This window comes from Harmonia axyridis, chromosome 1 (genome assembly GCF_914767665.1).
Source record: "Harmonia axyridis chromosome 1, icHarAxyr1.1, whole genome shotgun sequence".
Lineage (NCBI taxonomy): Eukaryota > Metazoa > Arthropoda > Insecta > Coleoptera > Coccinellidae > Harmonia > Harmonia axyridis.
Genome location: NC_059501.1, coordinates 33,289,184 through 33,304,250, shown reverse-complemented (window position 1 = coordinate 33,304,250; position 15,067 = coordinate 33,289,184). Strand labels below are relative to the sequence as shown.

The following is a 15,067-nucleotide window of genomic DNA, read 5'->3' as shown; positions in this document are numbered from 1 at the left end:
CACAAATACCTACTTTGAAGTAAAAAGGCGAGTTTTTTCAATCAAAAGAGATTTTGTCCAAAGAAATCGAAGCTATCGGTTGTCCAGTGCACATACTTCAAAATTCTGCTTCCACTTCTGCCGATATGGTGTCAATATCTGTGCAGTCTATTGGTCTCAAAATTTTCAAATATTTTTCGATATTTTCTGTAAGCGTCGAACGATGAAAGGTTTTCATGAGTATGCAGAAACAACTTACAGCAATGCACTTTTTTTCTAGAATTAGTTGGCTTTCACTACTTCTTGCTATTGAACGCTTGCTGAAGCTATGGGTGCCGTTGAAAAAAAATTCGTAGCTGAAAAAAGAGCCTCAAAAGCTATAACCGACTTTTTTATGACTCTTCAATAGCACTTTGTACTCCATTTCTACACAGTCAAGCATTTCTCATTGACAAACCATTTGAAAGGATTGAAAAATCATTAATTACTCAAACTAAAAATTAATTGAGAATATACTAAGAAAGAATTCAGTGGAAGATTACAAAATAAATATTTTGGGAACCAAACAAGTCGAGTCTATAACAAACTAAAGAATGATGGTAAGTTAAATTTGACAATGAAGTCTGCGATTTTTCGCAACATACGATATCTCGAATATAGTGGACAATGACAAAATTCGATATATTTTCATGAACGGTTTCGAATGATATTCCTTAATGAAATGAAGTACAAGGAACTGTTGGATATTTGAATATACGCTTGAAGATTCCGTTTATGAAGAATTTATATACCTATTTCAATTCTTTTATTAACGCAGAAATGTCAGATGTGGGGCAAAATGTGCCAGTATATTTTTGCAATGATCATGTGGAACGGATGTTTCCTTTTCTATAAGATATTAGGAGTGGTAAGAACGAAAGGCATCAAGTGCATTAAGCACAGTGGAGAGTATATGTAAGACAAAAAATACTTGAAAAAGCCACAAGTCCTGAAACACTATAAATGGCTATAAATGGGCAAAGAAAAATGGCACCGAGGGTCAAGCCTGAAAAAAAAAGGGTTACCTATCTACTTGTTTATTGTTGCGACTTTATGTTGTTTTTATTGCTATTTGAAATTGTTATTGTTCTTTATAAATTATTTCAGTGAATATGTCTGAAGTGAAAAAAGTTAATAATCCTAGAAACCCCGGATTTTTATTAAATGAATACCTCTCAGATGCGGTTTGAATTTTTGAGTGGTATTTTCACCTATTTCTATGCCACTTGTGACTTGTCCCGGTCGATGTTCCAACATTTATGGCAGCCCTAATCTAAATGCATATTTTCATCTTCATCAAATTTTCTCTTTTGAAATTGAGAGTAAAACAACATTTCGAATAGCCATATTTACGAGACCTCCTATCGTATTATGCCCGTTTATGATCCAAAACTACCCTGAAAATTTCATCTAAGACTTTTCGTTCAGCTGGTCATTTTCAAATTTGGCTACGAGTTAGTCTTCGATGAGTTGAATTTTATCTTCCTAGACCATTAACGGTTCAAAATTCGAAAACAACAGGCATTGTGACGAAAGGATAAATCGATCTGTTTTGAGAAAACGATTGTTCAAACGCATTGGTGGAAAATATTCAGTAAAAAGTAGTATTTGTGTCTAAATTCTTACTGAGGTGTTGCTCAATGTTCCATACACTTCACAGTTCACAGCTCATTCAGTTTTTACATTTTGGTTTCATGGTATTATAACCTGTATTTTTCAGATGTGGAGGATCTCTAGTCAGTAGACGGCATGTGGTCACCGCAGGCCATTGTGTTGCAAGGGCGACACCTAGACAAGTTCACGTTACACTTGGAGATTATGTCATCAACTCAGCTGTTGAACCATTACCAGCGTACACGTTTGGAGTTTCCCAAATTCAGGTTTGAAATGTTGAAGTATCTCCGGGGAACATTAGTATAGTTGAAAGGTCTGACAAAACTTGACTTAACTTAACACAAACAATTACAAAGTATAAAAAAATTTACCATATTTCTACATTTATTAGACAAACTTTTTCAATTGAGTGTTCATGCGATTTTGAATGAAAATATAGATGAAACATACATTGTGATGTATTTTAAAGAAAGATCATTTTCGTTTTTTCACTCGAATGGTATACTGGAAATAAGCTCTTCTAATATTATATTTGTTAATTGCTCAATATTAAATTATGAAAAGGTGCGCTGATATTTCCTCTTTTAACAATTTCTCATTTTTTGCCGCATAATGCATCATTTTTATGTCATTATGGAGCACTTTATGGCCCTTCGGCATAATATGAAAAGATAAATAATATTTACTCAGTTTTATTGAACAAATTATGAACATTATCACCGTTTTTATTCGAAATAATATGAAATTTGCATTTTTGAAAAGATCCCGAAAAATAGATATCTATTTTTTTGTTAAAGCAGAAGGAGTCCTCATGGACGAACTAACTTAGGAAAGAGCGAACAATGTGAGATTCTTTCACTCTAAACCTAACCTGCTGTTTGGGATATACGAGTCATAGACTACTTTATCTCGATCTGAAAGGAATAAAATTTGGATCACATTTCGAGAGGCTTTTAAAAAGGGTACATGGGCTCAATGTTGTTTTGGGCAAGATTGGGTGCTACAGTGCACCATTCACTGACTGTCATCCAAAGACTCTATTTGAGGTGCAAGCTTTGGACGCTTAAATCTGGTAGGAGATTCGTCGCAGTCGAGGGATTCTATCATTAATCAGTTGTGGTGTTTATTGCCTTCCCAAGAGTTTTGGGAGATTCAATGAAAACATTTCTTCAATGGTAGTAGTTTTGCCTCACAATGGAGTTGGGTCTTGTGAACAAACCAGGGCGCGTTGAAGGTGGTTCTGATAAATTTATTTTAATTATTTGTAACCATTTAGACGGCATAGTCCAGGTGATGTTTGAATGAGAGTTTCTTATCCAAGATGACACTGAGGCATTTTACTTGGGATTCTAAGGGGGATATAACATCTGAACATTTGGACGGCTAAAAGGTTTGTCTAATCTCCGTGATAAGATGCATAATTCTTCCAGACGGCTATTATTATTATTTTAAATGGGGGTCGTTGTGGCTCGGTAAGCTTTCCGGGAACTGCGACCATGTAGATCTTTTGTTCTCTACCCTACTCATTCATGTAAACCCAAGGAGGTCGTCAATGACGTTGATAGAACTGATAACCTCATTAGGGGCCTTGGCCGTTACCTCTTGGGTATACAGGAACGGCTGCCCTATATGAATGGTTCTTAGGCCAGCCAGCTCTGGACACTTGCATACCATGTGTTCGGCTGTTTCTGCTTCTAATCCACAGAACCTGCAAATCTCATCTTCTGACTTTTCCATACGGTACAAATTATGTTTCCGACAGAGCCTCGTCAGCAGTTCCACCATCACCCGAAGCTCGGCTCGTGACAGCTTCAAGATCTTTTTGCCGTAGGTAGGCGAAATCATCACGAATATTTTGGCCTGAGTAAGTCCAAGAGTGTTTGTCCAATGGGTTATCCTGTTATTCAACTCCATTTGCTGGACTGCAGCCTTATATTGGTCTTTTCCTAGCCCACAGAAGGGCTCAGGTCCAGCAGGTGTTAACCTTGAGGCACTTTTTGCAAGTTCATCGGATTTTTCATTTCCTTCAACACCACCGTGCCCTCGTAAATATAATAGAGTCATTTTATCACCTCTAGCCAGTTGCCTTATGGTGTTACGGTACTCCCAGGTCAACAGAGACCCCTTGTAGTACGATTCCAGGGATCTCAGCGTAGTCTCAGACGGCTAACTTCGTCCTGAAAATATTTGGTTACCAATCGGGGGATTTTTGACCTGGCTATGATAGCAGTCATCTGATTTTATGGCTGAAGAAGTTCAGTCAGACTTGGGGATGTCGTCTGTATGTGCTGATTATAGAAGAGACATACTACCTTGAGGGACTCCATCTTCGAGATCTCTCGACTCAGAGTCTTTTGGAGGTTTTTGCTCTGAAGGAGCGATTTTGAAGAAACGAACGGATGAGTTGATACATCGAATGGGGCACATTTCCTTCATGAAATCTGAAAACGAGACCCCTATGCCATACAGTGTCGAAAGACTGAGAAATATCGATAAAAATTGAATTAGTCTCCTGCTTCCATTCGAAACCCATCTAGGCATATTTCCCGACTCCGAGAAGCTGATCTGTGGTGGAATGTTTGGAATGGAAGCATGGTCTTTAGTCTGATGATGTCGGCCAAACGGTATTTGATGGTCTGGCGAAATTCCCAATTGATTGGGCAGTGATTTTGATGTATTTTTTGCAATGAAATCACGGTGGCTTCGTTTCATCTATCTGAAAATTAACTTAATTTTAGTATATGATTACACATACCTTTAAGAGCTCCGACGGCGTTGTCTGATAACCGTTTCAAAGTATTATTTGAGATACCATCGCGTACGAGAGGTTTTTATTTCTTGAGTTGCGAAATTATATACCTCCTAACCTACCTAACCAAACCTGAAGTATGGTACCGAAATCTTTCTAGATTCAAGTCCCATGCGATTGATCATGGATGTTGTAGTTGGCCTTTCCTTCTGTGCAATATAATGATCATATTTTGAGCAAGCTATGGTAAGAATGTCAACTCTTTTCCTTTTTTTTTATAAGAGCTATGCCCTATGTTGATGATATCCTACAATCCAAGATTTTTTTTTTGCCAGTCAACCAAAGTTCATGTTAATGCTCCTAGAAAATACAAACCTCCTTAGGGAAGCAGGCGGAAGGAATGACCAGCTCGTTCATCATGTTGAAATCCCAGTAAACATGTGTGAGATATTATTTATTTATTTAATTAACGTGTCTCGAGACTTATGGTCATTGACACGAGGGACTGTTACAATAACTTTATCATATAAATGTAATATCAATTTCCCAACATTCTCATAATCTACCTAATTGGATAACATTCAGAAAATTTAATATACTTTCGACTGCATCGTGTGCGCTAAGATTGTCCTTCAGGTTATCCTTCAGTCCACACCTACGACGAGCATCTTCTTGTTGAGGGCAGTGTACTATAATGTGCTGTACTGATTGGCGAGTACCGCAGTATTCGCAACTGGGAGCATCATCATTTGACATCAGATGGCCGTGGGTTAATTTCGTGTGTTCTATTCTGAGTCTTCGAATATTTATCTTGTCCTGTCTTCTAAGGAAACTAAATGTGTGAGATATGATAGTGGAGTTATCTACTTTTCTCTATCCACGACAAATTGCAACAGAAATAATTAACGAACTGTTACAGTTCGAACGAGGTACTACAAGCAGACATCGATTTTATTATTTTGTCAATGAGGAGACGTCTACAGAATAGGCCTATGGAGTTTTGGAATCACCAAGAATATAATATCTTTCAGATTCGATAAATTTCGTAACAAATATTATCATTCAATTAATGGAGAAATATCATTACCTGTTAATAAGGGTAATGGTCTTTCTTCAAGAATTCAATGATTAAATGAAATCAACTTTTAAAAATTATCCCTTCTGGTTAATACTGTTAATTTCACTCATTTGATTGATCGGTTTGAAACGAGAAGGTCAAGTCTATAAATGATATGAACGTTAGCATTTTATCAGCTTCAACTAATTGAAGCAATACAAAGCTTGAAACATGTCTTCTTGATACATCAAAGAAATATTTCGAGTGGAACTTAGACTGAGATACTATAGATATTATTGCCAAGTGATAACCATCTGGTTCTGTTTCTCGTATGAGGTATCGGTATATAGTTTTAAAGTAACGTTAAGGCGTGAAATCTTTTAATTTTTTTTTGACGCAATTATATTCCGAGAACTATAGTCAGCACTTAGTTACTCAATGATATGTAATGATTTTTTTTTAGTTTGACTTGAAACATTACGATTGTGCAACTCATGGCGATTTTGCTCTCGCTTGTGCACCTCGATTGATTTTCTTTTGAGCTGAATCAACCTACATCCTTCTCGCTTCAAAGGTTACATCAAGTTCCTAATCCTTAACCCCCTACTGATTCCAAACATTTCCTCCAAGTTCATCCGGATATCCAGTCTCAACGATCGATGAAAGCTTTTCCTTCATCCCTCCTATAGGAAGCGAAAGGATATCTCGAAGGATCATTAACGAACATTCAAAATATATTGATATTCATGTCCATCCAATCCGCTTTCTAAACCGAAGCGTGATTTGCGAAATGTCTTAATTATTTGTTTTTGACGTAAGGAACTATTAAGTGTTGGCGATGCTTTTGTAATAGGAAGAAGTGAAAGTGACGCCAGTATCTTCACTATTATACAGACAATTATTACGCGAGGAAAGTAAGAATATCATTCCATGTTCGGCTATGACACGAGGTTCACTTTCCTTTTCGTTAGCGTCAGTCAAGTACCAGGTGTTGTTGGCTATTACGAGCTGTCTGTCTGGATTTATATACGCGGAAACGGCAATGACATTGGTTTCTAATTGAGAGAAATGCAGTCAGCAACCTTGATATTGATAGTTGGGTTTTTTTGAGGTGTTTCGAGATGTGAACGCTCGAAACTATAATTTATTCAGCCAGACTTCTCCGTTCCAACTATCTGATTGCCTCAAGATGTGTTCCCTCAACTATAATTGCTAGCCTTCAGCGTTCTGATGTGGGGTTACTTCAACTTCTCCACTTTGAGTTACTCGGTCCATGAGATGTGCAGAATTCGAAAGGAGTTCTTTCTTTCCTCCAGTTTTGTTTGAGAATTATCTTATGAATTCATTTCATTTTGAAGGAACTCAAATACCGAGTGTGATTTTTTCAAGTTGAATCAGTAAAAAATCTCGAGGAGGAAACATCTTACGAAAAAATTTTTGAATAAAACATTGATGGTTCTGAGGAAGAAATTCAATTATGTCGGACCTCTTCCATCTAATTTTCTCTTGTGAGGGGTACAGAGGTCTAATAGTTGATCCTCCAGAGAAAGGTCCAGTTTTCAATATCCCTAGGAAATTTTGTGTATTTTAAATCGACTAAGGACTGGTCATGGTCGTTGTACTAGTATGCTCTTCAAATGGCATTCTATGGATAGCCCACTATGTGGGTGTGGTGTAGAAGAAACCATTGACCATTTGGTGAATACTTGTCCATTTATGAATTTCATGGTGAATGGTTATATTACAATTATAATATAACTTCTTTCTGTTTTTTTTTTTTTATTTCAGATTTAATTATTATATATATGTCGCCAACTTTTGGTGAAAAGGAAGTAAGGGGGGATTTTGTTTGGAGAGGCCCTTCAATATAAGTGTGTCAGCTTATTCTGTAATCAAATACACAAATCACTACACCTAATTTAGTATAAAGATGAAGTATGACTTAGAATATAATATCTAATATCTCACTAAATATTGTCTGATATCGATAGAATTTTTCGTGGTAGTTTAGTTCAATCGATTTGCAAAAAATATTTTCACTGCACAGAACCGAGAATTTCCTCAAGTTTTTCTTAGTTTATCATATTTTATTCACTTTTTCGAAGGATATTTCCAGAAAATTGGTTGACAAATTTCTATATACCTATTTTTCATTTATGTATGTGTTTCATAATCATAAAACAGTTCATTCAATGGGGATTGCAGAAAACGAAGTGTCTTTTCAGAAAAAACATGATCCCGTAGAATCTTTCCTGAAATTGCTTCTTTCACGATTTCAACGATAATTGGCTGTTCCGAAAACCGAGATTCGCTATTACTTTAAGAATTCAATTTCATTATCTGAGTAATTTTTTGTCCACAATACTTCCGAGAATTTCTTCGCTGCATGCGAATAGAGTACATAAAATGTGCTGAAGTTGTCTAAGAATCCTTGAGGGAATCAGTCTCAGATGCTGATGGAATGTGCCTGAAGTTCCATTCGAAAAGACTTTTACAATTCTGAGAAACTTTTTCACGACTCCGCCAACTTGCAAATAATCATTCTTCATTAAATTATAAACTTAATGCAATTCACAGAGAATAGAAAAGGATTTGATCGTTAGAATTTAACGAACTGTTTGAAGAAGTTCTTCGAATCAGATTTGAAATATTTGCATATCTACGATTCCCATGATATAATGCTACTGAACTTTCTTTTCATTCACATTCAAAATTAGACTACGGAGTGATTCGTATCACTAAAAGAAATATTGATAAGGCACTGAAAGTATCCCAATATCCAATAATACGATAAAACAAAGTGTATCTACAAAAATAGTATATTATATTATAAGGATTAAAAGTGCATATTTTTTTTACTAGCAATATTTGCAGTTGCGCATCCGAGCGAATGCAAAATTGCGAGTAAAAATAAGCACTTTTAGTCCGTATGATATATACTATTTTTTCTCCAACCAAGTCGAAATTAAAATGAATTTAGTTTTATTCAAAAATTATTAATAATTTGGTAATAAATTTGAACACCTATTAATTATAACAGCGATAGCAAGTCGGTAGTCATGGATATCTGGTATTGTTGGTAAATATTCATTGTCAAATAGACGTACTTTTAGTCCTAGGATTAAAAGTAGCGTTTTGAATCCTAGGATTCGAAGTGTTGCTAAGCAACGAGCAAATTTTTGTACGGTAAGGGAATTGATGGCTTTTGCACCTGAAAATAGTACAAAAATGTCAACATTTTTTGTTGGTTGGAGAAAAACATTTCCACACGCATTGAAAATGAGTATTTTTTCAAATTCCTGCGGAAAAAAAAGCCCTGCTATTCACTTTCCGCATGCATATGTGTACTAGTTTTCTGTGTAATTTTGTTATTTTTTTGGAAAATTTCTCTCTCCTGCACTTCTTCTATTTTTTTTCTGCACAGTCACTTTTTTTCTATTTGTTTTTCTGTGATATATATCTGCCTTTTTGCATTAACATTAAATGTAATTGCATTTAATTTTTTTCTTTGTTTTCGGTTATTTCTGGTAGTTGTTTGTATTTCTGAAGAATGTCAAAACGAAGCATTTTTTTGAGGAAAGGAGATATTTTCTTCTCCGGATATTCCCTTTATTGGTGTTTTTTCTATTCAATCTTGATGATGATTAATTTTTCCGGCGGACATGGCATTTTTCTTGTCGTCTTCTGTATATTGTAACCTTCTGGCCATTTTGGAAATGTTTTTATGACTGAAAATTTAATATAGCTAATAACCATGACATAAATTATCTGATTCTCTAAATTCTCGAAAGAATAGTCAACACAATCATAAAACAGAATAATAATCGAATGTCGATTGATGTTGTGGGAAATTTCAAATATTTTTTGAACTGGATATAATAACAGAACTTGAATAATAAACTATATTTTTCCGTAAAATTGATGATTATTCAGTCTTAGTTATCGACAGAAGGCCACATCATTAATCGACATGAAGTTGTACGTTGTATCGGCACCAACATTTTTTGTACTTCTATTTGATAATTTGACGAAAAACAGTATGCCGATAATTGGTACATAAGAAATTGGGGGTCTATTGAACATACCATCCAAACCATTATTCGATAAAACATTAAAAGTGAGTTTCTGTTGGAAAATGAAAAATCAACTTGCGATGCCCATTTATCGGTATCTGTGTCGATATTTAGGAAACAGCATATTTCAAATATACCTATTATTGACACCCCAATTTCGCATGAGTATGAAATGAATATCAAATTTTCCTTCAAACAGGAATTAATAGAATATATGTATAGAAGTACGAGTATGTTTATGCACAAACAATTATAATTCATTAACATTTTGTGGATTGAGAGAGACATAAGTAAAGGGTGCGCACTAACCAGTTCAGCAAGGAAAAGGGTATTCTCTTGACGTCGACTGACACTCGACTGATCATCAGCTGTTATTATGAAAGGAATGCTTAAGAGAAGTTGGTGGTAAATTGATATATGTTCAGGATACTATAAAATTGTAACTTGTAGACTGAAATTTTTCATTAGACTCCTCTTCATCTTATTATTCAGAAAACAAATCGAAATTGTCGATAATTCGGACACTCTCGATAATTGAGACATTTACCTTACGCTATTAGGAACAATATTGTTCCTAACTCACGTGGAGTCTCTTGTTGAAAATTATCACTTTCCACACTTGTTAGGAAACTATTTCAGCCAGTTTTGCTTTTCTTGCGTATTTGCGTTGTTGTACTTATGTCATTGAAAGAGTAATCATATCCATTTTCATTTTCCGTCATTTTACTCGTATTGTAATACGGAGTGTCAGTAATTATACAACACATCTACAGGGTGTACAACAGTGGCGTGGTGCTCCATATCTCTGATTGAAATAAATAGATATCTATTTTGGTTTATTAATTCCTATAATAATTTCTGAAATCGTTCTAAAAAAATGACTCCTTTCCCTAAAATTTTCACAGTTTTATATTGATATCTAGTACATATTGAATAAAAAAAATATGTCCGTCCGCTGCCCAAAGCTTTTCTCGGAAACAATGAGAGCTACTGTTATGGAATTTGAAAGAAAAATGGTATCTTACATCATCCAACTTGACGACAATGATCCATGCTTGTTCTATGGAAAAATACAAACAGAAATCTAATAAATTTGGCAACACATGAAAATGAAATTCAAAACATTTATGTAATTGCTACGATGTAAATAAATATAACATTTCATTTGGTGATTGGTGAAGTCCTATTATTGATTTGGGAACTAATCCGTGATTAAAATCAAGGATCGATGGAAAATTTTCATTTGGATGTAGATTGAAAATTTGAAACCTAGTACAATAATATTTCATGACGATCGCGTAACCAGAACAACGAAAAGTTCAAGAAGGTTATTAGAAAAAACAACCAATACTTTCGTGACCACAAAATCGGTAGATTTTGAGCGCTTTTTCATTTATGCTCCAATTTCATCCTTGAAGACCACATACATCCATATTTAAAATGTGAATTATCTATATCTAGGCCTCAAAAATTACTGATTTCATTCCCTATTTCATAAATCCTTTTACTTCAAGACTTTTAATGATTACTTATCACAACAAGTAACACACAGACGACTCCAATACCTTTCAGGCATCATTTTAAATTTGAACAATACTCTCTCAAAATTTTCCAGAAAAATCTAATTTTTATTTTCCTCAGGTGCACCCCTTCTTCAAATTTACCCCCCAAGCCGACAGATTTGACGTTGCCGTATTACGTTTGGATCGAACAGCCCACCAGTTACCCCACATAACACCTATCTGTCTTCCTCCAAGAGGTGAGACTTTTCTAGGAGAAACCGGTGTGGCAGCTGGATGGGGTGCTCTCAGTCCAGGATCACGGCTACGTCCCCAGACATTGCAAGCAGTTCAGGTCCCAGTAATAGACAACAGAATATGTGAAAGGTGGCACAGAAGCAAAGGAATCGGAGTCACTATCTATGACGAAATGATGTGCGCTGGTTACAAAACAGGGGGCAGAGACAGCTGCCAAGGTGATTCTGGAGGACCACTAATGCTGCAAAAGCAAGGAAGGTGGTTCCTTATAGGGATAGTCTCAGCAGGGTACTCCTGCGCCCAGCCTGGCCAACCTGGTATCTATCACAGGGTGGCTCATACAGTGGAATGGATAACTAGAGCAATTACTTCGTGATGAAGAAAGTGTGGATCTAAAGACTTTTATTTGAAAGATTTGTTGATTGATGGCACTCGAGTTCGAGTTATTCGTGATATTTTTATTTATTTTGTAATTATTTAAAGAAATTATTTTATTAATCAATATTGATGAGAATGAAACGACGGTTTCTGAATTATAAAATTTGAAATACGAGTTGTGTTTTTATTTCAGTATTTCGCCCATGAGAGGAAGAAGGGTTTCATTCGATTTTGAATTTTCTGTATCCTCCATATCTCATGCGTTCCATGAATATGACATCATATTAAAACAGAAAATATTGACAGTATACCCTAGTCGATGAAAATTCAATTCACTTTTAGCAGCCATTGAGACAACAATGTTTTTATCTTCAGGAACTAAAGATAATGAACCAAATTTCAATTAAAGATCATGCAAATTAGCGAATAAGAATTCCCTTAATCCTCATAGTTAGCAAAGTTAACGGGGATTAAGTTGAACAAAACCTCTATACCTACGTATCTATAGATCTTACTAGCTCTCTTAATGTATACAACAACTTTCAATTAAAAAGTTTTTGTTTTAATAATTCATAAGGTTTTCTGCTATAAGAAACATTTTCTTATGTGTCATGTTCGGTATGATTGAAAATCTTCTCTAAGAGAATGATACAATTCAAATTGTTTAGATGTTTTTTCAGAAAAACAAGTGTCATATTGTACTAGAAGTTGAGACATTAGTAGCACCAGCAGAATTTTGATGATCAATATGCTTTAAGGATCAAGTGAGATTATTTCGAGTAGTTCGACATAAGTATGTTTAATTTATCGCTTTTATTCAATTTCATGGTTTTGTATTCATTTCAATTGCACCCTAAATGTTTTGTAGCCATGAAGTTTTGATGCCATTCTTCCTGGATAATTTCTTAATGTCTATTATTCGAAATCAATGTATAGGGTTCTCAAACGGACCTGGTCAGTTTGGAGCTGTATCCATTTTTTTTTCAAATTCGATTTCATACAAACTTCATAATTAATTATACTATAGTCAAATTTTCCACAGGATGTTAGAAATTATTTTCGGATTCCAAAGGTTCACTATGGAAAAAAAAACCATCTCTACATTGAACCATTGATTCGACAATTATCCATAAATTATAATATAGATTATTTTTTCAATTTTATAACTTATAAAATTTCGAATATTTTAGTAAGAATTTGCAACAAATTATCGATTTATGCAGAGCCCCTGATATCATTGTTTTCAATATTTTTTCAATATTCTGTGGGAAATATTACACCTCATTGCAAGTTATGCATATTTTCAATATTTAAGTCGAATGCGGATATTACAAGTCTAAATTATTTGATTTGATTTGAAATTCATCTTTGATTCTCTTTACCTAGTACAAAACCAGTCAGTATTAACAGTTTTGATATAGATAGGTCTAATTTTCAGAGGTATCATATTTTGAAGTTTATATTTCATTGAAAAAATTGGAATTGAAAGTTGTTTCAAGGTCATTTCTGCATTAAAACGTGTGATGTACCTACCACAACTCATGTTCGATTGATTATTTTTTTTTGTTCTCATCAAAGATGTCTACCTAATTGTCTACAAATATCTGGATTGTATTGAAAAACAATAGAGGAACAGGAAGTGAAATGTTTATCTATACACTTTGAATGTTTTCACAAAGTGAACGTTTTGAACGAAAACATATATGATGCGGAGGTATATAAAATTCTGGCGAACTCATTAATTCATTCAATTGAAGATGAAAGTAAATATGGCATACATGGTTCATTTTCTCAGTTGTTTGCTTCTTTTTGAGGTGAGTGAAAATGGATATAAGCCTTTGAAAAGTTTAATTTTCCAAAATCTGCCAATCTGTTACAATAAGATTGTAATGTAAAGTATTAAAATAGAATTAATGAATAATTAGACGAAGAATATTTTCTTATGATTTTATTATTGCATTGAAAATTCTTATTTTGAAATTTATTGATATCACATGAATTCAATTTGTATATTTTCTAAATTGATATTCATTTTTAGGTGGCATTATCCTTCACCTTAGATGAATATGATAAAAATTTCGATGAAACTGCTGACGTTGAGGTTTTCGAAGACTGTAGAGAATCAACACCTTTTCCCATGGACATAAGATCAAATACAGTCAATCCAATTTTTATAAGACCCAATCCACATCTTACCAACTATATACCACCAAAACCGAAGGTAAATTTCATTCGACCGGAGCAGTATCAGAGACCATTTCCTTATTCTTCTAAGTACTGAGGATTGGAGTGATATTCAATTGCTCAAAAGGAATACATCAACATCACCCATCATTTCATACTTATAGGGAATTCAAAAATGTAAATGAAATAGAAAATAATAATTATATTTTCTTTGATTGTTTTTTTTATTATTCTTTTTTTTCACTCTATTCATTTTTTCATTCATATGAATTATTTTTAATTCGAGACAAAATAATGTAGATGCAGAAGATACACATTTCAAAGCAGAAAAATAAATATTTCTCTCGGTATGTGACTGGAGAATAATTTTATTTTATAAGACTGTGAATTAAATCGAAAGTCACTTTCGCTTTTTGCATCCTCATAGAATTATTTTATGATAGAACGGTTCAAAGAAATTGAATTGATTTTCAGAATGGTGGACGACCAAAAGTTATTCCAAATTCAAGGACCTTTATGCCTCGAGTTCATCCGTTTCCATATCCTCGAAGGATTTCGGTGAGATTCCCAACTAACACTTATTTTTATTCTACTGAAGGACCATTCTTCAGGATATGGCGAACAAGATGGGTTGCTCTTCAATGAAGAAACTTATATTAATTCCACATAGTGTTCCTATGAGTCTTGTATTATTGTAAATTGTCTTATATTTTAATAGTTCACAAGTAACAATAAATGAAAAAAAATAAGTGAACTGATAGCCAACCAGCTGAGCAATCTTGAACAGTCCTAATATCATTAAAATGATCACATATGAAAGCTATATATTTGAATATGAAATCAGTTTTTCCACACCCTCAAATAATGTAGGCGCATCCGCCATCGAGATGGTTTCCGAGTAAGATGAACTGATTAAAATGTTCTATAAAATCGAATCAGTCAATGAAAGAAAACATGCCTCGTGTAAGTAAATTACAGATTGCTTTCTGTACAAAATCAGGGCAACTAAAGACCGATCCTATAATGTAATCTGAAAACACTATTTCAAGCATATGAGTACGTATATAGTGAATGAGTAATGATGACTGCCTAAATAGAGCGCAATCAAAATCTTATCAATAATTTTTAACACAAGTAGTTGAATGTTTTGAAGTAGAGTGAGTTGCTGAGGCGCTTAGTAAGAATCCTTTGGGCTAGGCTGCTGAATAATATGATAAAAAATGATAAGAAATTATAT

At 34.3% G+C, this 15,067-nt stretch overlaps 2 protein-coding genes across 3 annotated transcripts in view; both read left to right on the top strand.

Moving 5' to 3' along the window:
• Nucleotides 1-11,817, top strand: part of LOC123671347 — a 71,773-nt gene extending 59,956 nt beyond the window's left edge. For both annotated transcript variants that reach the window (XM_045605123.1, XM_045605124.1), the window contains 2 exons: nucleotides 1,739-1,898; nucleotides 11,153-11,817. In XM_045605123.1, the coding sequence (XP_045461079.1) occupies nucleotides 1,739-1,898; nucleotides 11,153-11,644 (652 nt within the window). In that variant the 3' untranslated portion in view covers nucleotides 11,645-11,817. The remainder of the gene's footprint in view (nucleotides 1-1,738; nucleotides 1,899-11,152) is intronic.
• A 1,318-nt stretch (nucleotides 11,818-13,135) lies between these two features.
• Nucleotides 13,136-14,584, top strand: LOC123671354. The gene is made up of 3 exons (XM_045605134.1): nucleotides 13,136-13,460; nucleotides 13,685-13,867; nucleotides 14,305-14,584. Exons 1-3 carry the CDS (start codon nucleotides 13,404-13,406, stop codon nucleotides 14,473-14,475), a joined length of 411 nt encoding a protein of 136 aa, XP_045461090.1. The 5' UTR covers nucleotides 13,136-13,403; the 3' UTR covers nucleotides 14,476-14,584.
• The last annotated feature ends 483 nt before the right edge of the window (nucleotides 14,585-15,067 follow it).

Excerpts from the sequence above, each read along its gene's own strand:
- LOC123671354 (XM_045605134.1), top strand. The coding sequence starts at position 13,404 with ATGAAAGTAAATATGGCATACATGGTTCATTTTCTCAGTTGTTTGCTT. Across the intron at positions 13,461-13,684 it reads GTTGTTTGCTTCTTTTTGAG|GTGGCATTATCCTTCACCTT; the intron begins GTGAGTGAAAAT and ends ATTCATTTTTAG. Across the intron at positions 13,868-14,304 it reads ATATACCACCAAAACCGAAG|AATGGTGGACGACCAAAAGT; the intron begins GTAAATTTCATT and ends ATTGATTTTCAG.